The 26,942-nt window shown below is 34.0% G+C and overlaps 1 protein-coding gene across 4 annotated transcripts in view; it reads right to left on the bottom strand.

Annotated features, from left to right (window-relative positions):
- Positions 1-715: 715 nt before the first annotated feature.
- TMTC3 (transmembrane O-mannosyltransferase targeting cadherins 3) overlaps positions 716-26,942 on the bottom strand; it is a 67,619-nt gene continuing 41,392 nt past the window's right edge. The window contains exons 12-16 of one of the 4 annotated variants that reach the window (XM_055336668.1): positions 21,227-21,330; positions 19,111-19,280; positions 17,216-17,442; positions 14,779-15,585; positions 716-1,424 (exon numbers count right to left, since the gene is read on the bottom strand). In XM_055336668.1, the coding sequence (XP_055192643.1) occupies positions 1,321-1,424; positions 14,779-15,585; positions 17,216-17,442; positions 19,111-19,280; positions 21,227-21,330 (1,412 nt within the window). In that variant the 3' untranslated portion in view covers positions 716-1,320. Of the gene's footprint in view, positions 1,425-10,631; positions 15,586-17,215; positions 17,443-19,110; positions 19,281-21,226; positions 21,331-26,942 lie in introns of those variants that run through there. The other 3 variants (XM_055336665.1, XR_008665922.1, XM_055336667.1) reach the window with 3 other exon arrangements.

The raw sequence follows: 26,942 nt of genomic DNA on the forward strand, positions 1-26,942 counted from the left end.
AATTGTGTAAAAATATATGCCCTGCTATCTGTCATTCCTTCCAATGGACATGTGAGAGCGAATATGTAATGAGTTACTTGAATCTGCTCTTCCTTGGTAAGGGTCAATATCCGCATGTCTCTCAAAGCATGAGCCTCCTGGGATCAATACATGTGCTCCTTGTGTAAATATAGGTGCTCTTCCAGATATTACTACAATATCATTTACATGTCTGTTTCTACATTAAGTAAATCTGACAAGAACATTAGCTCCCCACAATATCAAGCATGTAGTCTGTGCTCAATATATGACAGATATTATGCAAATAAATTTGTTTTAAAAAACGAGGGCTCATGAATAAATTGGCAATATGTAATTCAGAACAGCTTAGTAGAATGAACAGATTTCAAAGTCAGATACATACATACAGATTTTATTTATTTTTTCATGAGAGAGAGAGAGAGGCAGAGACACAGGAGGAGGGAGAAGCAGGCTCCATGCCAGGAGCCTGACACGGGACTCGATCCCGGGACTCCAGGATCGCGCCCTGGGCCACAGGCAGGCGCCAAACCGCTGAGCCACCCAGGGATCCTCTAATTTTATCATTTTTAAAATGAAAATTAAAATTTGGTCTCATGTGAGGATCACATGAGAAAATGTACTTAGACTCCTAGAATAATTTCTGACAGTAAATGGTAATTATTAGTATAAATAAATATTTTCTTAATTTAAATACATTTAGAAAATAACTTCCTGAATAAAAAGAATTAGGGAATATAGATGGAAAAAATTATTTAAATTCCATCTGACCACCCAGGTTTCAGAAGTATGTAACCTTAAAGGACCCCTGGTCCATTACAAATTGTTACTAAATACATTTTCAATACTAGTACCCTGTAGGCCATTTAGGGTCTCATGTATGCTCACATGCACAAATGCTAAAGTGCCTTCAATGATGGGGTCTACAAAAACATGAGGAAACACGAGTAGCACAGTTCTTTTTTTTTTTTTTTTAAGGTTTTATTTGAGAGAGAAAGAGAGCACTAGTTGGTAGGACAGGGTCAGAGGGAGAGTGAAAAGCAGACTTCCCGCTGATCAGGACTCCATCCCAGGACCCTGGGATCACCACCTGAGCCAAAGGCAGACCCTTAACCAACTAAGCCACCCATGAGGCCACTAGTAGCACAGTTCCTAAGGTTAGCAACAGCATAGTCATCCTATACTAGGTCTTCTGAGACTGCAAAATAGAACAGGTTCTGAGTGACTAAATATCCCCTCCACTCAATAACTGTGGCTTGATTGACACAACTTCTCTACTTTCACCAAACTCTGGTAAATTTGTCAAGTCACCGCAAAGGTACTGGAGTTTCTTCTTGTTAATCTTGTTAAAGTTCTTTTTGGCTCCTGTACATCCTTGATCCAATTCATACCAGGGGCAGTGGTGACTGCAAAAGGGAAAAAAAAAATCTATCTTTAAAATATGTCTGCATATGTTAAGGACTACCTCTGTTGCCCCTTCCACATCCTAGCCCTGAATTATGTGTGAATCTCAAGGGCTTCTTTGTCTTTTTCTATTGAAGACATGAAGAGAGATTGCCTGCTCCTTTCCTACTTGCCCCTGCACAGAAATTCAGGCTACATTTCAATGTTTTATTATGGCAATTATACATTAAAGTAACAGTAAAATATTGTCTACCTCACAGACTCTATTCTCTGAGCTACACCTGGGTTATAGTCTATTATTCGAGATTTTCAAAGGCCTTCAGAGGAGTGCTGCTAGATGTGATCCCATACACAAACCATCTACAAAGGGAGATAACTAAAGAAAAAGAAATAATTATCAAAAGAAAATAGATCAAAAAGAATCACCACACAGAGGGAGAACTATTAAAAGAACATATTTAATGGAATCATACCATTTACTCCACTCCCTGGGATCTCCACAACCTGCCTCAGTTACCCTTGATGTGCTGACACCAGGTACATCCATTCTAGGATGGCAATTCCCTAAACAACGGACTTGGGAAGCCTGTGTGGCTTAGCAGTTTAGCGCTGCCTTCAGCTCAGGTCGTGATCCTGGAGTCCTGGGATCGAGTCCCAGGTAGGGCTCCCTGCGTGGAGACTGCTTCTCCTTCTGCCTGTGTCTCTGCCTTTCTCTCTCTCTCATGAATAAATCAATAAAATATTTTAAAACAATGGACTTGAAGAAATGGCCTCCATAGTAATTAATTTAGTTCCTTTTAAATTTTTAATAATTCTTTTTCAAGTACTAATTTTCCATTTATTATCAATGTTCTGACCTATAATCAATTGTTAGCTCCTTCTCACCTCTTTATCCTTATGCATTTTGATTGAATTTGGTGTTCAATTTTGAGAAGAAATCTAAGTGAGTTTAGGAACCATATGGTTACCTAAAAGAAGAGTGTTCTAGGCAGAGAATGGGATGTACAAAGGCCCTGAGGTGGGAGCTCAGCAAGGAGGCTGATTGAGATGGAGTGAAATGGGTGAGGATGAGAGAGGTAGGAGTTAAGCCAGAAGGATCATGTAGGATTTTTAAAAGCACATTAATTAGGCTGATTTTATTTCTTGCAGATTTTTTGAAAGAGGATATAAAACCTAGAAAATGTGAAAAAAATTTCTGGTATTCCCTCCTGTTGTGCAATTTTATCAGTTCAAATCTGTCTTTCATTAATGTCAGACTAACTCCAGAAAAACAATATGCTATTTCAAAAAAAGGTTTTCTTGGATTATAAAGCATTGGACACTTAAAATGTTTAAAAATTATGTGCCAGTTGTTTTTTTTCCAATTTCATGTGAAAGTAAACTCAATCCCAAAGGGTTTAAGGACAAAAGGAAAGTAATGCTTCATGTATCTAAAATATCAATTATTTTATGGGAAAAGGGGAGTGAGAGATACTGGTTTCCAGTTAGGGAATAAGTCACAGGGATAAAAGGTACAGCATGGGAAATGTAGTCAATTGTACTGTAATAGCATTGTACAGTGACAAATGGCAGCTACACTTGTGGTGAGCATAGCATAATGTATAGACTTGTTGAATCACTATGTTGTACACTCGAAACTAGTGCATTGTCAACTATACTTCAACAAAAACCTTTTATTTTTTAAGATTATTTATTTATTCATGAAAGACACACAGACAGAGGCAAAGACATATGCAGAGAAAGAGACAGGCTCCCTGCAGGGAGCCCCATGCAGGACTCAATCCCAGGACTCCGGGATCATGTCCTGAACCAAAGGCAGGCACTCAACCACTGAACCACCCAGGCATCCCTAATATAAACATTAAAAAAAATAATCCATTTTTTGGCTTCTACTGCATCTTAATTGGGGATCAAATGCTGTCACTTGGACTAGATTCTATTGGATTCTATTGGTTCATCTGGGAAGTTACTAAATCTGATTGTGCCACATACAAACTCCTGAACTTGGCTACAGATGGCCATAGCCATGGGAATGAATATGCTTATTTCTCTGAGTTTCCGTCCAGTAGATCATCCCTGACTGAATCTCCAAGTGGTGGTACCAGAAATAGCGTGATGTTTGACAGGAAATAGACAACATAGGAAATGTTGTCTACCCCATCTTCTCATCCAATCATTTTACATAATAAACTTATGCTGTGTCCCACAGGAAAACACATCCTTTTCTTTCCCAGAGCAGTCACATTTAGTCTCATTCACTTACTGCATATAACTTAAAGTCCAAAATATCTTCTCAGTGCAGTCTTCTCAGACCCAGCTCTAATTCATCTTGGCCCAGAGAACTAATGCTAATTAAATAGCAGCTTAATAAATGCCAAAACATCCAATACACATTTCCTGGCTAACCTGCCACTGGGGAAGGGATACAACATATAGTAATTGCTGGTACGTGCTCATGTCTTGTATGACAGAGAAGGTAAAGGCACCTCAATCTAGAAGGGAAATGTCTTGGTCAACAAGTCTGGTTGACCTAGCTCTGCTCTCCAGAAAGATCTTTCATTGTTATGAAGGAAAATGATTGAGGACAGGTTAATAAACCACTTCTTTCCTAGTGGGGTTATTAAGATAAGAATGACTTTCACCAGATCTTCTTGCACCTAGGGATTCTTTATCTACAAAAATAGGGTATTCCTGATCCATCTACTTTTATTATAGGATAACCTGAAATATACAGATTTTGCCTCTATCTGGTGTTCGTTTGTATCCTTTGAATTATTAGTAAAGTTTGATAGAAGGTAAGACCTATGATTTTAATGGGTCTGTCTTAATAATGCGATCTGTTGAATTAACACAATGGTTTTCCACAACCATATCTGAGATGAATAATGTAATTCTTTAATAGTGTACTTTGTTTAACCTCAAGTTCTGGAGCCTGATGATCATTTTCAGGTTTGAGGCAACTCTCGTTTGTAAAGGGTGAGATTTCTCTAATACTAAAACTTACTTAAACTCTTGGTATACTTTTAATCTACTTTTACTCATTCTGTACCACTGGGTAGTAAACAGAGATGAACAATCAGTGTGTAAATCTGAAAATCACCCTTGAGTTTCCTGTCTTCTAGAAATTGACTATGGCTACTATTCGGCTTTAATTATGTCCTCATAAAAAATATGAAGTCCTAACTCTTAGTACCTCAGGATGTGGTAGTTAAGATGAGGTCATAAGAGTGTGGGCCTTAAATTCATTATTACTGATCTCCTTATAAGAGGGGAGAAGACAGACACACAGAGAGAATGCGATGTGAATGAAGGCAGATTAAAGTGATACATTTACAAGCCAAAGAACATAAAATATTGACAACTGCCAGAAGCTATAAAGAAGTCATGGAACACATTTTCCTTCTGTGCTTTCAGAAGGAACCAACACGGCTAACACCCTGATTTACTTCTAGCCTCCAGGGCTGTGAGACCATAAATTTGTGTTTTAAGCCATCCAAGTTTGTGGTACTTTCTGTCTTAGAACATTAATAATACAGCCACAGTGCACTGCCAATCACTAGATTTTTTTATTATTTTTTTTTTAATTTTTTAATTTTATGATAGTCACACAGTGAGAGAGAGAGAGAGAGGCAGAGACACAGGCAGAGGGAGAAGCAGGCTCCATGCACCGGGAGCCCGACGTGGGATTCGATCCCGGGTCTCCAGGATCGCGCCCTGGGCCAAAGGCAGGCGCCAAACCGCTGCGCCACCCAGGGATCCCTCCCAATCACTTTAGTCCTGAGCTGGGTTTTTGTTTTTTGTTTTTCTGGTTTTTGTTTTGTTCTTGTATCTATGCTCCCTGGACTGCATATTCTCAACAGGAGCTAATTCATTCCCTTCTTGGACAATGACTGTTTACATGGAAGTTTGTGGAAGAGGCCTGGGATACTAGAATTTTTTCCTTAACTAACATTCTTGCTAAGTCTCCCACTTCTGATTTTGCTGGAGTTAATGGTAGCCTGGGGCAGAAAATTTGGCTTTTCCAATCCTATTACTATACTTGGAGCTATCTCATATGATTCAGATGGCAGGTAAAGGCTCTTATACAAAACAACATTCTCTGATTTGTTTTCAGATGGACAGATGTAACTTAAGACTTTCTCATTGTTTGACCTTACTAAAGGCTCTTATGTGAATTTTTCAGAACATATTCCTTTGTCCTGTTACTGTGTTCATCACAAGACAGAGTGGACAATTGAATCAGTTATTTTGCTTACACAAATCAATGGTACAGAATCAAGTCTGGGATTGAGAGATCCATCCTGCCCTTCGTGAGCTTGGCCAGGCTACATACAAAGTATAGTTCCTGTTCAAAAGTTGGCACCACCACTCAGGTGTGGCTCACGTCACTTTCACTTTACCTTATTGCCTTTCTAGATGTGGTTTGATCAGGTCTCCAACAATATCCACCATGACCTAATTTTTTTGCTTCTATAATCTGCTACTGTATCCTGGCTCTATTATATAGGATCTCTCCTTATGGTGAAAAAGTGGTTACTACAATATTAAGCTTACATTCTCTCTCATTTTAAGTTGATGAGGTATTAGCAAAATCATGGGTCATTTCACTGGCTTCAATTTGGTTAGCTCTGGCCTCCACACCTCCAAAAAACACATGAGTTAATAATTATGAAAGACTAAATCCCAAAATGGCCATTTGCAGAAGCAGAGTAAACTGAGTATAGACAGTCAGAAAATGTGCATTAGAAATAACAGAATTAAATCATTTTTATTGGGGCGCCTGGATGGTTCAATCGGCTAAGGGTCTGCCTTCGGCTCAGGTCATGATCTCAGGATACGGGGATTGAACCCCACGCATCAGGCTCTGTGCTCAGTGGGGAGTCTGTTTCTCCCTCTTTCCCTGCTCATTGCCTCTATTTCTCTCAAATGAAATCTTAAAAAAAATTTATTTGTATTCGAAAAATATGTAATGTCTACAAGATAAAAAATTATGGGACCAGATAAAAATTATATTTGTATGCCCATAAAAATTAAACAAATTATACACTTTAAATATGAATTCATTATGTCCATTATATCTCAATAAAGCTGTTTTAAAAGTATCTGTACATTCTGTCATTCTCTGTACTTGATATTTATTACTAAATTGTGATTACAGAATTCTTTTGTAAATGTTTCACCTGTGTCCCTGGACTACATATAAATTTTTATTGTATTTTCCCATTTTCTTAAATACATCTTTTAATAGTACACTATTTTTTGAAGTTTATTATGTACATCTGGAAAAAAGCATATATCCTGAATTGCCAAAAATTGAGCCTATCTGTGCAAACACCCAGATCAAGAGAACAAAACAGAACGTTAATGCCCACCATCACATTCCTTTCCAATAAACATCCTATTTCCTTCCTTAAGGCAAACACTATCCTGGACTTGTAATAGCACAAATTCATCTTGCCAGTTTTTGAGCTTCATATTAATAGAATTTTAACAGTAGCATTTTTTGTTTGGCTTTATCCAATACTATTTTTGTGAGACCCATCCATGTTGCTTCATGTAGTAGTGGTTTATACATATTCATAGCATTTCATTGTATAACAAATACCTTGTCTACTTTTCGTTTTTGATTATTTCAAGGTTGGGACTTAATCAACCCTAAGAATGTTTTTATATCTTTGACTGCACCTGTTACATGTATTTCTTTTGTCAATACACCTCACAGTGGAATTACCGGGCCATTAATGTTTCCACCACGCTAAAAAGTTCTATTGCCCTCCACCCTTTGGTTCTAGATATTCAGATTAGTCTGTCCTGGGAGTTCATATAAACGAAATCATATAGCGTACGCTTGCTTTTGTGTGTGGCTTTTTGCTCAGAAGTAAAATTCTAATTGAAGAGTATTTCACTGTTTGAATATATTACAATTTGTTTCTCCATTTATTTGCTGATAAGCATTTGGGTTGTTTCCAGTTTTGTGTTACCAACAAAGCTGCTAAGAACATTTGCATTATGATCAAGGAGCATCGTCTTGGAATTTACTGAAGTTTCCTTTATGGTTTGATATATATATAGTCTACTTTTGTAAATATTCCTTATGTGCTAGGAAAGAATGCATATTGCATGAAGTGAAATCCTATATAAACTTAATAGTTCAAGGTTATTTAGGTCTTTATCCACTTACTTTTTCTCTGCTTGATCCATTAGTTTCTCAGAGGATTTTGTTAAAATCTCCAGTTATAATTTCTGGTTTATCTATTTCCCTGTACTGTTATTTTTAGGTTATATCGTTAACATGTGTATTTATGATGGACATCTGTCCCTGTTTTATTGTTCCTCTTACTAGTATGTATCATTTTCCCTTTTCTTTTGGCTTGAATTGTTTTGTCATGTATTAAAATTGGTACTCCAGATTGCTTTGGTTCATACTTACTGGTAGGCTTTTTGTCTTACTTTTGACTTTTTTATATACAAGTGTTTCATGGACATGTTTTTGGACCTTATATTTATAATTCATTGTAAAAATATGTAAAACTTAATAGAACTAAAACAAAAAGTATGAGCTTATTTTTTGGTAGGTTTAACTTATTTTACATTCACTTTAGTTATTGCTATATATTATCAGCTAACACCTTTTTTTGTTCTACACTTTCATTCGCTCTGTCCCCATTACTACATTCTATTGCTAACGTGGGTTTTCTGATGGATTAAAAGTTATAACTTATTTGCATATTTGTAGCATTTGTTTTTAACCTAAGCCCCGTAATCATGTCTATTTACCCAACTGATGTCTTAAATTTTGCCACTGCTTTGAGTAAATAAACCATTAGCAAGCTTTCATGTCCCTTTGGTTTCTCCCTACCTCCCCCCCTTTGATTTGAACTGGATATATTTTTTCTTTTAGTTGGTCTTTCTTAGAGTAAACTTATCCAGTAGACATGGGATTTGGAAGAAAGGATGGGAGGAATGAATACCTCTGGATAGAATATTCACTAGATTCATGGTTCTGGAGATTAGGGAAAATCTAGGCTGGACATTTGTGGAAACCTATATACCTGAAACCAATTCTTAAAGGAGACAGGGGACAAAAAGAGTAGAAGAGAGAACACTAGTATTTAAAGTATAGGCATAAATTAAGGAATGACAATGCAGATCCATCCACCAGAGGAAATGGTGTCTTATAGAGATACTATATTAAACATGTACACACTACAAATGATCCCCAATTTACGATGTTTTGACTTACAATTTTTGCCTTTATGATGGTGTGAAAGAGACAGGCATTCCGTAGAAACTGTACTTCAAATTTTGAATTTTGATCTTGTCCTAGATTAGTGATATGAAGGTTGAAACTCTCTAGTAAGGCTGGGCAGGATCAGCTAGCCAGGCGATCATGAGGATAAACAACCAATACACTGACAACTGTTCTATACCCATACAACCATTCTGTTTACTTTCAGTATTCAATAATTACATGAGATATTCAACACTATTGTAAAACAGGCTTTGTGTCTGATGATTTTGCCCAATTGTAGGCTAATACAATCGTTCTGAGAACATTTAACGTAGGCTAGGCTAAGCTTTGATGTTCAGTAGGTTAGATGTATTTAATACCTTTTCAACTTATGGTATTTTTAAGTTAGAGTAGGTTTATTGGTATGCAATCTCATTGCTAATCCAGCAAGATCTGTATATTCATTGCCCAGGAATTAATTTTACAGATATCACTATTGGGCATAAATCCAATTCTGCTGTCAGTCTGATTACTGATTCCACCTCCCAAATGCAATTATCTAGCTTGCCAGTGCCCATCAAAAACAGGACTCTGGTAAGAAGTGGACTTCTTGCAGCTACAAAGCTTTTTTGTGGTCTCTTTCAATTCTTTGCTTAGTAGGCAGAATGGTGGACAACCTCCACATCGTTCAAATAATTCCCACTATACCACCTACAATTTACAAAGAAAGAGGTGCACTTGAATTAACTGTTGAGTTGACTAACAAGATCCACCATCTATCATTCAGTTTAGTATGTATTAATCAGACAACCTTCCTAATATCAGAAACTAAAGCCATAGGGGAAGGAAGAAGTAAAGATGACTGAGTTTTAACCATGAAAATCTTTAAGAAAGGGCAAACTAGAATGGTTTGGTGAGGAGTGGAGTGGTTTGCTTAAGATAAAAATTAAATAGCTATCAGATTCTTCCAGAATAAAAATACTACTTAATGGGAAATATGCTATCCATTGGCATAGTCACAGAAATGTTACTCATGAAGAAAGTGGGTTCCAGAGAACACGAATTTACTTGAGAGCAAGTCTTCAGAGATTTCTGGGCATTAATATTTTATCTTATGTTACATCCCTGATGGCAGTGAACAGCTAAAGAACAAGATACTACAGTTTTAAGGTGTCTTAGTTCTCATTTCTGCATTTTAATAACTTATTAAATAAATCTGATTTATAAATTTAATATTTAATAAATAGATTGTTTTAGGCTATCTATATACCAGTTGGCTTAGATGGCTAAGGAACAAGCATTAATATTAAGTATCTAAATAATTTGTTTGCTATATGACCATCATTAACATTACCTCTGCTAACACATATATAAAGCAAATCATATGCATCAAATGCAAGCCTAAGCCTTATGATTACTTTAATGATTAACATCTTTCACTACATATCAAAGCCCTATGATTACATTAATAATTAACATTCATCATTTGCTATATACCAAGAACTATTCTAAACAATTTAAATATATTACTATATTTAATATAAATATAATATGTATATTTTCCATTTGCTAAAAAAATCAACTTGGGAAGTCATGGAGTTAAAACTTGACATGTGAACATACTACCATGTTCTGAAACAGATGTTAACATCTGATAAAAGTTAATAATCACTTGTTAAGAAAGCTGTCCATTAATAAGGCCAATTTTCAGCAAAACTAAAAATTTTTTAAAAGTTTTTCCAATGTCCTGGACAATGAAATATTATCAAACCACAATCAAATAAAATAAAGACAACACTGGATGGATAGAGATCAGAACTACCTCTTGGTTATAATCATAAACCATTTCATTCTTGGTGCCACATGAAAAAAATTAAGCCAATTACATCAAATAAATCATGGCTTTTATCACAATTTACTAAATGATGTTAATTATGGTCCTTGTCAAACATGTTTGGTAAAGGCTATTTACAATGTATATGGTTAAGCATGCACTATTTATTTTACAAAGATACCTGCCAGTTTATACAATAGGATATAGAGATATATATATAAAGGAATTATAGATTAAATAATTTCCCTAAGTTACACTAACAAGTGTGGAATCGGGATTTGAATCCAGGAACATGCATACCTTAGACTCTTAATTATTTCACTACACTGATTTCTACTTATGGTGTATAAAATTCCATGTTTGAATTTGTCTCATTTTCTTTAGTTTCTGTCACTAAGCATTGAAAATGTATCACTGTTGGAACTAATTTAATACATGCCTTTCTCAGATCATTGCTAATAAAACTACCCACCAGCTCTTCTGTCTTTGTGGGGGCAGAAATCTCTTGATATGCAATTTTACTTTTCATTTGAATACTAAAAGGCAATTCAGGTGAAGATTTTAAAAAGTATCAATTTTATACTGAATATTTAGAAATATGGTACACAGACACAACAGTAATAGAAAATGCATATAATTTTAAACTATTTTCTTATAAACCCTTAACATGGATGGCTGACAGCTTCCAACAGACAAAGTTTTGGACAAAGGTACCAGGTATTTTGGGAGTTTCATTTTAAATACCATTTAGTCATGAAAACAATTAGGTTTTTAAAAAAATAAATATGACATATATAATGGATTTCTGAAGTAGAAACTGACATACAAATCTATATATTTTCATAAGTTTCCATTAAAGCATCTTCAAAAAAGTATTCTGTAACATGAAGTTGAGAGCTCAAATTAGATGTAATGAAAAGGCATGAGGTTTTATTAGAATTGTGTAATTCGCATACTATTTACATAAAAGTAAACACAAAATTGCAAACATTTGTTTTATCCTCCAAGTCACTTCCATGAAATTACTTACTGGGATAGTTACAAGATAAAATTCCCAATTCTGAATGTTAATATGGAAATATATATAGGAGCAATAAGAGAAACTTTCTTCTGAGAAGCAGTAAAAAGTAACATAACTGCTCTTTGGAGATTGTCAAAGCTTTCCTAGAACTCCTGGGGAAGAGATTCTTTTGTAAAACAGTGAGAACTAAAACTACATCCCTTTACCAGCACACAATGGTAAAGTTTCCTATGATAAGCTTCCTTTTCCAAACATACAGATGCTCACAACTCTCAACTATAGGTTAGTGAACTGGACTAAAATGTCCCTACTATCCATTTCCCCAAAAAGGCAGTTCCAAAGAGGGAGAAAAAAAAAAAAAGTTGCTTTTTTTTTTTATTTGAACAGCTTGAATGAAATTTCTGAATTTTAAGATAATCATCTTTGCATAAACAAGCTCGATGGTACTTTAGATGAAATAAATACTAGTTATCAGAAGAGCATATTCATTAAAATATAAAAATTTAACCAGGTTATGTTACTGATTTAAAAAGTTAATACAGGAGAAATAAGAGGATTTTCTTGAACTAATTTATAATTTAGAGCAGTGATCTTTTTTTTTTATAAAGATTTTATTTATTTATTCATGAGAGACACAGAGAGAGAGACAGAGACACAGGCAAAGGAAGAAGCAGGCTCCATGCAGGGAGCCCGATGTGGGACTCGATCCCAGGACTCCAGGATCATGCCCTGGGTCTAAGGCAGGCGCTAAACCGCTGAGCCACCCAGGCATCCCCCCCCCCTTTTTTTTTAAGATTTTATTTACTTATTCGTGAGAGACACAGAGAGAGGCAGAGGGGGAGAGACACAGGCAGGGGGAGAGACACAGGCAGAAGGAGAAGCAGGCTCCCTGCATGGAGCCCAATGCAGGACTGGATCTCAGGACCCCAGGATCAAGACCTGAGCCAAAGGCAGATGCTAAACCACTGAGCCACCCAGGTGCCCCTAGCGTAGTGATCATTAACCCTGATTACAAATTAGAATCACTCTGAGAACTTTAAGAAAAATAGAAGCATGGCTCCATTCAGATTAAATTGTTGTGGTCTGGGATCCATATTAGGAGTCCTCCAGATGGTAATATGAAGTGAGGGTTGAAAAACATTAATGGAAAAACTACTAATCACTCAAGGTGGATTTCATTTAAATAAATTATTTAAAATTTAAATATGAGCACTTTCTACAGGATAGGCATTGTTCTAAGTGCAAGTAAGGAGGAATTCTTTTTTTCTATAAAAATCATTGGATAACAATATATTTTTTATCTTTTGAATAGTTACATAATTTTATTAAAATATTACTCAGAGCTCTTATTATGATCTGCTGTCACAAAAGATTCTCTCTACTTTTCTGAATTATCCTCACTTGATAGTACAACAGAAGCGATCAGACTCAAACTTTTTTTCAAGATATGCGGAGGGAACAGAAGATTAACATAGATTTTGTTTTTTTCAAGTCATAGTATATGAGGTATTCTCCATCTTATATATGGAGTCGCAAAGCCATAATCTAAAAACTAATACTGGGCAGTGCTTTAATGGTGAACAGAATCTCCCAAATAAAAAATGTGAACTATGATTGGTCTCAGTGCTTGATTTAAATTGCCTAAAAAAATAATCTATGACACAACCTCAGGGAACCTAGTAAGACTGGATCTTTAATGCAGACCAAATTTCTTATGACCTATTTATAAAATATTTCTTTATAAAAACTTACAGTTATGATTTTTGAAATATAATTAGAAATTATATTTCTGCAAGGAACAGAAATATAGTTTTTGAAATTCTACATAATTAGAAATTAGATCCTATTCCAGGATGATACCTCGAATTTTAACATTTTAAAATAACACCAACTTATTAGGTATTATAAAACTCATTTGAAAAAAAAAAACTCATTTGAGATGTATTTTAACTCAAGAAAAAAAATCAGATATAACTTGATACATCTGATTTATGTCTGCTCTTCAACCTAACAGTTTTCAGATTTAAACTGTTAAAACCAACTGACTATTAATTATATGTGAGTCTACCTTTTATAGCTGGACAGCAAAATGAAATTTTGGTTAAACTGTAATATAAGCATATATAGGAAAATGCAACAGCAATTTGTTTTCCATAGCTGATGGAATTCAAACAGCTTTAAAATTTTTGTGAAAGCTCAGTAGTCAAAATAAATATTTAATAAAAATATACACCATAGGAAGATCAAGAACTTAGTGTTTAAAAATAAACTTTGTCACACTGTTTTGCCTTCAGTTAAATAGAACTCAATTTAGTTGCTTAAGGTATCTAAGAATGATTAAAGTGTGTTTTTGGAATTAAAATTCAACAAGTAGAAGGATAACAAGATGAAAGAAACTGTCTTAACTCAAAAAATTTAACGTTATAGTTATAGGGACTTTTTCATTATGACTAAGATCCTAATAAACAAGAATAGTTTGGGAAGAAAAAACTCAAATAGTCATAATTATGTGGTTCATGCTGTGAAAAATCTCAGTATGTAAAAAAATAAAAATACAGTATATACGAGCACCATTAGAAATGTGGGTGGATGTGTCTATATACTTGATTAAAAATTGCATTCAGAGTAAAGTTAAGGACAAAGCACACAACTATGAAAATACATTCTTAAACTAACATGTCATAGGACTTATTTTAAAAAATTTCATCTGGCATTCCTTCTAAAAATCAACAAAAGAACGCAACATAAAGGAAGCCAGTATTCTTTTGTGGTGCAAGTCCCTCAGTTAGACATTATGGAAGAAAAAAAGAAGTGCTCAATAAAGTGTTTTCAATCCATAATCAGATTCTAACAGGTAACTGAAAGTAATGAAGTTAACTAATGAATGCAAATTCATAGAATAAACCAGCATATGTTGAATTTGCCCCCAAGGGATTATCATTCAGGCTTCCAATTATTTTTAATTTAAAGTAGGCAAGATTACTCTGAAGGAAGAATCTTCCTTCTATATAAAAGATATAAATTTGCAAATTGTAATTTAATATTTCTGCCATAGTCATTAAACTCAGAAAATGGTCATATCTTATACAATACCTACCCTGGGATAAGACAGGTCTTTAATGAAAATCACATTTTGATCCTATGTAGAGGTGGTTCATGATAGACTTACATGTACACTTGCTATTTTTCAAAGCTCCCAGTATAAGCAATCACATAAGATAGACTGAAGTTCTTTGAGGACACTGTGACATGATAAATAATGCTATTCACCATTTAAAATACGTTCAATCTCTTCTAGTCTTTTTAAAGCAGCAACTCTTTTCTTCTCAATTTCTTTGATTTCTTTTGTTGTTTTGTGAGGGGTCTGTTTGTCTGTATTTTTTCCTAATTGTTTGTTGGATTTAGACTGACTTTTATTATCACTTCGTTTTATGATCTGTGTAGGTCTGGGTTCACTTCTTACTTCTTTTACATTTTCAGTTGGAATTTTTTCTCCTTCTACACCTGAAGTCTTATCAGCTGGGGATACTGGCTGTTCTGCAAAACTAGAGGAGGAAATTTTATCCCTGACTATGTTCAAATGGCGCTGAATATATTCTTCATGTGGCGCTAGTGCCAATGTTTCAACCAGGCATCTTTCAGCTTTTAGTAAGTCCTTTTCTTCAAAATAAACAACACAAAGATTGTGTTTTCCTTGAACATTGGTTGGATCCATCTCCAAAATCTTCTCAAAACATTTTTTTGCTCCAAGTATATCTTTCTTTTGATTCATCAGAATGTCTCCCTTTAAAATGAGACCCTTGATATGATCAGGATAGTGTCTGAGTAACTCTTCCAAAATTGGCAAAGCCATTAATTCCTTTGCAGTCTGAGAATAAAGGAGAGCCAGATTAAACAAAGCACTTCTGAAATCAGCTTGTAATTTTATGGCTTTCTTCAACCACACCTCTGCTTCACTGTCCTTTTTGTCATCCATGGCAAGCATTCCCAGGTTGAAATAACCATTAGCATCTTGTGGCTCTTCATTTATATAGCTTAGAAGTCGTTTTCTGGCTTCAGGTCTGAGTTTAACCTCACCTAAGAATAATTTTTTTTTTAAAAAGAAAAAAATACATATTGTTAAATGATTAAGTCTGAGGAACAAAAGCCACTTTCAGTATTTAGCTAGTTAGATTATAAAAAAACAGCATCAAAACAACTAGCTTCTGTATGGAAATCAAAAAGTAGAAAGTGGAAAAACTCAAAGTTCTCACAGGAAAGACAGTGCTTGAGACATTGAAATGATGGCTCATTTCCTTTCCTTTAAAGCAGCAAGAATGCCTCAGAAATCTGAAGGGGCAAAAATATCTTTATAGTTTAGACTCTTAACTGGGAGTAACAGAGGAAGAATACACAATTAAGAGGAAGAGGCACTGGATTGCCAACAATAACATGTTGGCAATAACATACTGATATTCAATCTTGACTCTGCTAACACTATGACTTTATGCATTAAACAAATCATTTAACTTCTCTGAGTTAGCCTACTGAATTTTCTAAAAATTACATGAGACCTATGTAAAAAAGCTCAGGAAACAGTATTATTGGATAAACAAAATGTTTCGGTCTTATGAAATGATTTTTTTCTCTATTCAAAATTTTTAAGACTTTCAAAGGTAAAAATATACCATTAAATATAAAGCTTATAAGTTTATATATGTTAGGATTAAAGAAACAAATACTTGAGATAATTTCTACTGCAAATAAAAAAAAAATCAAGTCCGACAACTATAAACCTTTGGGTACAATCTTGTATTGAATAATGGGCTTTTCATGATTACCAAGGTTAGCTAACTTTACAAAAATATTAGCTTTTTCTCTAAATTTATGCTTTATTAAATGCCAGCCATAAAGATCTCCCTCCCTCTCTTATTTTATTTAACAGTAAGAAGAAAAAAGAAAATTGTAAAATAAACCAGTCGGCATAAATTCTTATTTGAACTAGTTACTAAACTAGCCACATGAAATTTGGAGTAGTTATTAGATCTATTTGGTCCTCACTTTAATAAACTAAATAGAAGACTGAGTTTAAAAGTAAAATCAAATGCCCTTCTTACCTTAAATACCACAACCTTATGATTCATTTTTTTGTAAAAGTTTTTAAAAAGTATCTAAGATTTAACTACAAAATGGAAATTTTTTCCAATCTAAAAATTAAAATTATATATATTGCTTTCTGATCCTAATTTATTGTCATGAATGGTTTAGTTTTGTTAAATTATAGGAATTACAGTAATATCTCAGAAAATAAAACTAAATATAAAATGATACCAAAAGCACATGGTCTTATGAATCAAGAGAAAATACATTTTTCTCCCTAAAACATATAATAACTCTTGTCTCCCTAGAAATAATTATATAAAAAATTGTGCAAGTTCTGGTTATTTGGAGATTATCTATTTCTGTACATAAAATGACAAAACAGACTAAAAATGCACTGCTTAATAGACTGAAAAATAAGTCTTAACATATACCCAAAGAACTAACAATTGTGTTAGAGCATCTAACTTGAAAACGGTACATCAAGTATTTAAAATATTCTTACAAATTATTTATGTACAGTTTTGACATAACCTATTCATTCAGAAAACGTTTACTACAGGTAATGTAAGCTCAGGTTTTATTATTTTAAACAATATGTTTAAATAAACATTTTGAGAAAACATACCTGATTCTTGCATTAATATAGCAGAATTGAATAATGCTAGCTTATGCTTTGGATTTAGTTCTAAAGCACGATTAAAATTTTTTAGGGCTTCATTTGGTTCTTTAAGTTCAATATGAACAATTGCCAAGTTGTACCAAAGATCTGCATTATTTCTGTCCAGCTCTAGTGCTTTAAGATATGCTTCTTTCGCTTTAAGAGGTTTATTCATTTTTAAAAGCAATTCTCCTCTGTAGAAAAATCAAACACAAGCTTTACTCACAACATTACCATGTCAACTGGTAGATACTATTTTTCACACGTTTTAAGCTTTTCCACATATTCATAGTTTTCCTTTTAACCTAGGCTTTTAAAGTTTTTTACCAAAAATAACTATCTAAATGTGTTCACAAACCTCAACTCATTAGTTTAGCAAATTTGTTTTCAAATATTATCAAAGGAGGAAAAAGCATATCTGATTTTAAAGGGTAATATATGAAGAGGTATCCAAGAAAGGAGAGCAGAGAAACATTCTTTAAGTGCATCTTGAAAGAAGGTAGACTAAGCTAGACTACATCAGTAACAAGAATGGAGATCAATTTTTCAGGTGATCAAATAATAGCATTTGAAGAAGGAATACAAATACAAATACGGTGGTGACAGGAAACATCCAGTATTCGAATTCATATTAGAAGTCTCATTTATAAAGAGAACATCTGAAAAATCTTGTCTTTTCTTATATAAATTTAGTCTTCTACAGTGTATTCTTATAAAATGGCCATTCATTAAAACAAAACAAAAAACTCCCCAAAACAATAAAAAAATAATTTAAAAAGCTTATGGGGTAGGGTTGGAGGGCCCTCATGTGACCAGCAGATACCTATGAGATATATATCCGGAACTGAGGATCACGTTTTGAAAACCATTTTTAAATCTTTCTAATATGGTTCTATTTTCTGTTAGCTTAAACAAGTCCATATGTGCAAATCAATTTGAGTAGTGATAGGAGTTACTTTTATTATGATACTATTATTTCCTTAAGTATTAGCATAAAAAAGAAATAAAATGAACTACCAATATTCTCAATTAAAGTAACTTCTGGAATGAATGCTTGTCCAAAATGTTTTTTTTAAATGGAGTTTATAGGATAATTCTTCATAGATTAACACTTAACAGGTTTTATTTATATATGCAACCCCACTAAACTTAGCTAATTTCAACTACTGGATAAGGCTGAACAAAGACAGCATCCAAGTTATGAACAGATTTTATCTCAAAAACTACTGAATTCTGAATGCATTTTCCCCATAGGAGCAATGTTATAAATTACAATTAGGTATCTGGGCCAGGCTATAAAATGAAGTTCAACATACAATTTTCCTCAAGTATAATATAAATGATAATCCTTCCATGGGAAAATATATCATCTTCTCTCTAATATGTGATGCCAAAACTTTTTTTTACTGACAACTAAAAAGTTTCTTTGTGTTAAAAAGCATCAGTAACCAGTCAATTGTCAACAAACTCTTGAGAGTTGGATATCAGAAATAATTATTATGAAATATAAGTTTCAGGTGTTTTAATTAAAAATGAACATGACCATAAGAAGCAAATGAAACTAAGACGCTCCTACCCTTTCTTTCATATAAAACCTAAAACATCAGTTTGCTATACTACACCTTACAGACTCCGTTGTCAGTTTCTAATCAAATCAATTAAATTTGATCTTAAGTCTAAACTACACACACACACACACACACACACACACAAAGTCTAAACTTGACTATGTTTCTATATTTGGGGTTGCCAATTAAGATTACTAAAAGAAAAAAAAAGCCAAGTTAGTTCACATAGCCAAAACGTACATGCAGATGCAGCTTCAATTTTCTATAATGATAGCTTAAAGAGAACTACAATACCTGCTAATATAAGCCTGCTTGAAGTCAGGTCTCATGCTTATTGCTTGTCGGTATAGCTGATCTGCTTCTTCCAGCCGGGACTCATTTGCTCGGATCAGATTGGCCAGATTAATATAAACATTTAGGTGGTTAGGGGCAATTCTGGCCGCATATTTTTTACCAGGAATAATCTGTTCAGGAGAACATAATTTGATATTTCAGTACCAAATAAAAATTAAAAATAAGTATTCCTAGTGGCTTACCTAAAATATACATGACAGAAAAAGGTTATGGAATAAGTTATTGCCAAATTGAAGTAAGTCATAAAAATGTGAAAGCACTTGCAATACTTACAAAATGTAAATAAAATAATATTTTGTGGCATCAAAGGATATATTCCTCATTCAAACTAGTTCAACAGAATATTGTTAGCTTTTCATTTATATGCATCTTTTTAAAAGTCCTATAAATCTAAATTTTTGACTCTAAGGTCTGTTAGTATATTTGCATCTGACCATTAATACAAAGAATTCAGGTCTCTTTCCCCTCAGTCTAGTGTATTTGTTACATTAGACTGTCAACTTTCATGTTGTCAGTGAAATAACTCCTGGTTGTGACAAGAGGGTGGTTAACTTTATTCAGACTTATACTAAAGCCTCACTTGTCTGGTTGAGTTAGGAAATAAAATTCTCTTATCAACTGATTATTCAGGTTAAGCAAAGGTTATAAAATACACATAGACCCAGATTTTCAGTGAAAATAGTATATTGATAAAAATCCATACTGAACACAATTTAACTTTAGAATCTTAGGATTGAATTTATTTTATTTTATTTTATTTATTTATGATAGGCATACAGTGAGAGAGAGAGAGAGGCAGAGACATAGGCAGAGGGAGAGGCAGGCTCCATGCAGGGAGCCCGATGTGGGATTCGATCCCGGGTCTCCAGGATCGCGCCCTGGGCCAAAGGCAGGCGCTAAACTGCTGCGCCACCCAGGAATCCCAAGAATCTTAGGATTGAAATAATGCTTAAGATATCATGTGGTCCAACTTTGTTTTTAAAACATTTATCAAACTATATCCAATCATTTTAATACTATCATTACTATTAACATAATATTAATATACACTACCATTGAGAAAACTGTAGTGCAGGGTAAACTATCTTTTCTGATGAAGCACAGCTGGTCAAGGCCAGAATCTAACTTTACAACTTCTACTGTCTACTGTAACAGCCAATGAATGAATCTTTTGCATGTTTCATTGTAACAACTGAACATACAACAGACATGTATTCATTCATTTTATTACTTTGCTTTATTCATTTATTTTGATAGTTATGTTGAATTTAGTGTTTAATATGCATATATAAATTTCTCTTTAAAGTCACTTAATTCACTGGTAACTTCTAATCAAGAATATCTAAAATTCATAACTTTACAAAATTTTTTAAACATACTCTACATTTTTTTAAAAAATTTTTTAAAAGATTTTATTTATTTATTCATGACAGAGAGAAAGAGAAAAGCAGGCTCTGTGCAGGGAGCCTGACGTGGGACTCAATCCCAGGTCTCTGGAATCACACCCTGGGCCAAAGGCGGCACTAAACCACTGGGCCACTGGGGCTGCCCCAGAAATTTTTTTAATTAAATGAATTAGAAAAGTAAATGTAATCCTTTATAAAACTTGTAGTATTATGCTAAGTGAAATAAGTCAGAGAAAAACAAATACCATATGATCTCATTTATATGTGGAATTTAAGAAACAAAACAAACTAGCAAAAAATAGAGAAACTAAGAAACAGATTTTTATTACAGAGAACTGATAGCTACCAGAGGGGAGGTTGGGGATGTGTGTGTGGTGGGGGAGTGGGGGCGGTGAAGTAGGTGATGAGGATTAAGGAGTGCACTTGTATGGAAGTATTCAATCACTACATTGTACATCTAAAATTAATATTACGCTGTTAATGAGTTTAAATAAAAGCTTTAAAAAAAACCCTTGTAGTCAGAAACGGTTTATTGGATACTTTACTATCAGCCAATTGAAGAAAAGATAAGGATTTCCTATCTAGGTAACTCTATTCAATATGTACATAGAGCAGATGTAACACAATAGGAATAAATTATAACAACTTACCTGGGGCATCAGTGACTTAGCCATCATGTAAGATTCTTCAGCTTCTTTGGTTCTATTTAAATTTTTGTAAGTTCTTCCTACATTCATGTGGGCACCAATATCATCTAAGATTTTTAAAAAAATCATTTGTTGGCAAATATACTAAAAAATATTCAATGTAAACTACATGTTTCTAGCAACAACAGGCAAAAAAAATGCAAAAGCAGGCAACAGGTCCTACATCCTCCTTAAAGTTCTCCTAACACAATTTGGTATAATTGATGATCAATGCTACACTAGAAAATTATGTAATAAAGTACTGTAAGGACAGAAAATGTACACGTCATGAAAAAATTATTTGAATGGATCCTTGAAATGCTAAGACATGTCAAGAGAAGTAGAGGTAATAAAGAAATTTGTATCATTTCTCTTCACTAGATTTTACTATAAGACTTGCTTCCATTTCATTGATTTCAGAGCTCTGGAATTTATTCAAAAAGTATGGCTCAAGTCTAAAAGTGAAAAAAATTAGCATGATTCGTAGAATTATTTCCAGTATTTTAACTAACAAAATGTGCTATGGTGGGACACGGGTAAAGAAAATTTTGTGATTTTAAAATTCTTTTGATTGTGGTTGTAATGCAAGTATAATAAAATACCAGGATTCTCCAGTATTACTTAAGATGCAGCAGCCCATCTCTCTTAAATGATAAATTCTTAACGTATGTTTTTTTTTAATGCATTTGTGTGTTTTTAACTTTTTAAAAAGGCTGTGATACTATCAATATGTCAGAAAATTTGTCTAATTTTCTGATATGGAGACTCAAATAATCAGCAAATTTTTTCAGGGACAGAAAAATACGCTATTTAAATAAGGAAGATATTAGGATTCATTGCACACTACTTTTAGGACACATTTCCCAGTAACTATTTCAAAGGTTTGGAGTAAAGATGGAAGAAGATCTTAAATCAGACAAATTTTATTGCATGTGAATCTCTAACAGACAAGACACAATTACTACTTGCCTGTGACACCATGATTTTGCAATTGTGGAATGGTTCTCTGCCTGGAACTCCTAGGACAGATGGGAGCCAAGCATATACCCCTAGGTGAAGAGTTAACAGTCTTAAGATCTTGCCACACTATGTTTCAGACTAGTAATTGTGTGTGCACTGAAGAGGAACTGTCACAGGCAATACAGGTTTGGTTAGAGAACTCAGAGACAGGATTCATTTTTGTTGTTGATTTTTTGATTTGTTGATATTTTGTTGACGTATTGCTGAGTCTAATGGGGTTTCAGGAAAGGTCAAGGAAAAAAAATGCTCAGGGAAACCATTTCCAATTCTAGCTGCAAATCTGGATACGTAGGTATTTTAAAAATTCAGGTAACCTTAGCGCCACTCAGCTCTATTGAAATAGAATCCAAAGAAATAGGATCTGCAAAAGTGTTTAAAAAGTTTCAAAGACAGTTCTAATGTGGAGCCAAGGTTGAAATTCACTGTATTACAGAATGTGTAGAAAAAGAGTAGGTAGGTCTTTGCTCTTACACAGTTTTTTTTTTTTTTTTTTAAACATCAGCTAAACCTATACCAGTAGATCTACCTAAGTAACTTAGGTAAAACTATGGAGAACCTGAAAAAACTTAATATAAAGTAAGAATTTAACCTAAGGAAAGAACAAAGAAACTGGAAGTTTAGATAAATAAAATTATCAGCCAAGTATTTAAAATGTTACTGACATCAGTAATATTTGCCCCAACAAATCTTAGAAAAGAAAGAGGTTATCTACTTAGATGAAAGACAAGGCAAATTAATATTCACCGGAATCAGGTTCTTAAAATTATGGCAAGGAGATACTGTCATCAATGAAGAATTCAGACACCAGAGTAAGGCAGCCCTACTTTCTCAAAGAACTAAAATAGCAATAAGATAATCTTAAGCATCAAAAGGACTATATACCTTAACAGCTAATAGAGTGAAAGACATAGTTTCTAAGAAATTTCTTGTAATTTACAAAGTTTTAAGATTCCAGAGAAGGAAGTAACCATTACTACGGTAAGATAAATTTAAATTTGGAAAAAAAAAGGGGGGGGGGGTAAGAAAAACAGGCAAGATATAAAAAGCAATGACATTTAAAGGACTAAAAAGCTATAGAATTTCATCGAACCATCTTGTTATAATAACAAACTAATAGCATCAGTCTAGCACTGTTTTATTCAACATAAATGAGGACTGCAAGTACTAGGCAACTTTGTGCCTAATACATCTTCATCTACCACCAATAAGTTAAGCATTCTCACACTCGTGGCCCAGGCACCTACCTATGTTGCTTTCCAGTCTCTTATCTATAAAATTATGTCAATTTACTTAAAAAGATAAATTTATAAACATCTGAAACCAGAAAATCTTTAAAACTCATTTCCATATTATAGCATTAAAGTTGAACTACAGGTCTATGATTTTTTCTCACATAGTTCAAAGATTTGTACTTAGATAAAAGTGAAATCAATGATTTTAAAGCAAAACAAATCCTTCAGAATGCTGGTGTTCCTTGAAAAAAACCTACCCTTGTCTTGTAAAGATGTTTATGGAAACTGTAATTACATTTGTAAAAATTTTATCTTTGTGAATTGGGATTTTTTAAAACACTTGTAAACCATCAAAATAAAACAAAAATCACAATCTTTCTCTCTCTCTCCCTTTCTTTCTCTCTCCCTTTCTTTCTCTCTCTCCCTTTCTTTTTCTTTCTCTCCCTTTCTCTTTCTCTCCCTTTTTCTTTCTTTCTTTCTTTCTCTCTCTCTTTCTTTTTCTTTCTCTCCCTCTCTTTCTCTCTTTCTTTTAAACACAACACGCATGCCACCCAGTCAGACCACTGCATAGTTTATCTTCTTATTTTGGTTAAGCAAAAAAAAAAAAAAAAAAAACAAAAAAAAACCAAACAAAAAACAAAATACCTTCAGATTGAATGTTTTTTTGTGTGTGTTTTTGAAAATTACCTTTAAAATGTTATGAATCCCTACTCTGTGTACTCCTACTAAACTGTCCCAAATTTTTATTTTGTAATTTTATTTTTCCCCCCAAGAGTAAGGCTATTTTTTAAAAAAATATTTTATTTAAATTCAATTTGCCAACATAGAGTATAACACCCAGCACTCATCTGCCTCAAGTTTTTAAATACCTATATACATGTTACTTCAAATTTTTACCTCCTGTCCTGACCTTTTCCCTTACCTCCAGTCTTATAAATCTGTGTATGTCTAACAGTGACAAAAAAGACTACTGATGTCCCTCCATGCATGTCATTTCATCTATTGAATCTATGAAGAATATGGCTAAAAAACAGAACAACCCAAGATGCCTGTGAATACCAAATTCAATGTCTCTAACATTATGTACTTTTTCACAATAAATTATAATAAACTGGTTTACCTGTTTTCCTAGTCCATGGTTTATGAGAAATAGCAGTTTCGACAGTATGGTAAGAAGTCATACTAAAGTTCAGTAAGTCTCTCAAAAACAGCAAAAAGTGACAACTGACGAGGTGAAAAAATATTTTAAAGCTGAGTGCTTACATCTGCCAAGAAGCCAGTGATATACACTATTTGCCAGACAAAACTAAATATGATTCTACATACCCACCCACACCATTTACTCTTTAAAACAATGCAATAAGATAAAACTATGGTCCCAATTTAGAAATGATAAAAATAAGGTGGAAAGGGCCTAAATAACATCTTCTAGGTTTGAAAGTCCCTATATGGGGACACCTGGGTAGCTCAATGGTTGAGCATCTGCCTTCGGCTCAGGTTGTGATCCTGGGATTCTGGGATGAAGTCCTGCATCATGCTTCCTGTGAGGAGCCTGCTTCTCCTTATGACTCTGCCTCTATGTGTCTCTCATGAATATATAAATAAAATCTTAAAAAAAAAAATAAAGTCCCTCTATGTCTGATGTCAAAGATCACTCTGCTTCTCTAAATACTCATAGAATGAACCTAAAAGACTTTTGAAAGAATAAAATTAGTGAACATTGGAATGCTGGGGTGTCTCAGCTGGTTAAGCATATATCTCTAGATTTTGGCTCAGGTCATTTCAGGTTGCTTAAGATTTTCTCTCTCCCTCTTCCCCAAACGACCCCCACCAGTGCTCTCTCTCTCTCAAAAAATAAAAAAATAAATAAATAAAATATAATTAGTGAATGCTGACTGTGTATAAGACCATGCTAGATGATTCAGGGGGTATGAAGATAAATCAGATGTTCATGCTATCTCTAGGGAGCTCTTTAGCTTAAATACATATTTTAAATAAATACAACACAATATTAAACAGAAAGTTACAAATATTATATGAAAGATACAGAAGAAATTGTAAGAGGTTTTAAAGATTAAAAAAAAGGGATGCTTGGGTGGCTCAGTTGGATTAAGTTTCTGCCTTCAGCTCAGGTCATGATCTCAGGGTCCTGGATCGAGCCCGACATCTGGCTCCCTGCCCAAGGGAGAGTCTGCTTCTCCTCTGCCCATCCCCCTGCTCACGAGCCCATGCACTCAAGCTCTCTCAAAATCTTTTTTAAAAAATCCTTTAAAAAAAAGATTAAAAATATTTGCTTCTTATTGGAGAGGTAGCAAGGTTTTTTAAAGAGAAGCCACGTGAGATGGGTTGTAATAGATGGTAGAAGGTGGATGGCAAAGAAGAGGGAAGGAATTCTAGACTCAAGGAAGAACATCAACAAAGGTAAAGGTGTGAGGAAGCCCAAGATACATACAGAGCTAGGGGAGATAAAATTGAAAAGCTAGACCATCAGTTTTATTTTTACAACTTTCTCTTCACCTTTGTCTAAGTGAAATTTGGCTTTGCCTCAGGAATGTGTGTGTGTTTTTTTTTTCTTACATGTAGCTATTCCACATAATGACTATGTTCTTTTTCTTATTCTTTGCAACACTGGGTCTGGAGGTAGATTAGGTGTCCTCAGTGATCTTTAACACTTCCAGACAACTCTTGGTCCTTCTTAAAATCACTTGTCTCTGAATTTCAGGTCATTAAACTCTATTATCCACTATCTCTCCTTGTCGCAGTCACCATTCTCTGGGTCATAGCTCCTGGCTCATGGTTCTCTTAATTCTTAGTGGTTTCAAAATCTACAAAGTCAGATTTTCTAATATTTGGCCTTTGATATCCTTTCCTCCAATGATTTTCACTTCTGCCCTCTTTTCACTAGTTAGTGCAATGGCCACAGTCATATCTTGTAGACAAATAGTGGGTATTGCTTGCCACTCTCGGCTTTTCTGAGGATATTTAGAAATGTGACAGGGTTTCAGAGGAGGAGAGAGTATCTTTTGGTCATCATTCTGAATAGAAAATAATAACCATGGATGAGGGCCATGTTTCATATATATCCTGAAATACAGTTCTATACACTCAAAATGCCAATAGCATTCCTCTTGAAAAAGACTGATGCTCTAGCTAGATCCTACTTAGATACCAACAATTCAGATCTATAACTCACTGATCCTACCACCCTGTCTCACCTCCCTTAACTTAGATTCATCCATTATAATCATTTCCTTATCCATTTCTCATTTAATAACACATTTTAAAAAGTCCTAATTTTGTTTAACTGAATTCTCCACTGTCTGTACCATTGCAGCTGTAATGTAATAAGAGAACAGCATATAACTGCATCGACTAGTTTAATTTTAAATAAAGTATTCCTAACCTCAAGTAGAGTGTCAAAATTGCTT

The sequence above is a fragment of the Nyctereutes procyonoides genome, unplaced genomic scaffold, assembly GCF_905146905.1.
Source record: "Nyctereutes procyonoides isolate TBG_1078 unplaced genomic scaffold, NYPRO_anot_genome, whole genome shotgun sequence".
In the NCBI taxonomy this organism is placed as follows: Eukaryota; Metazoa; Chordata; class Mammalia; order Carnivora; family Canidae; genus Nyctereutes; species Nyctereutes procyonoides.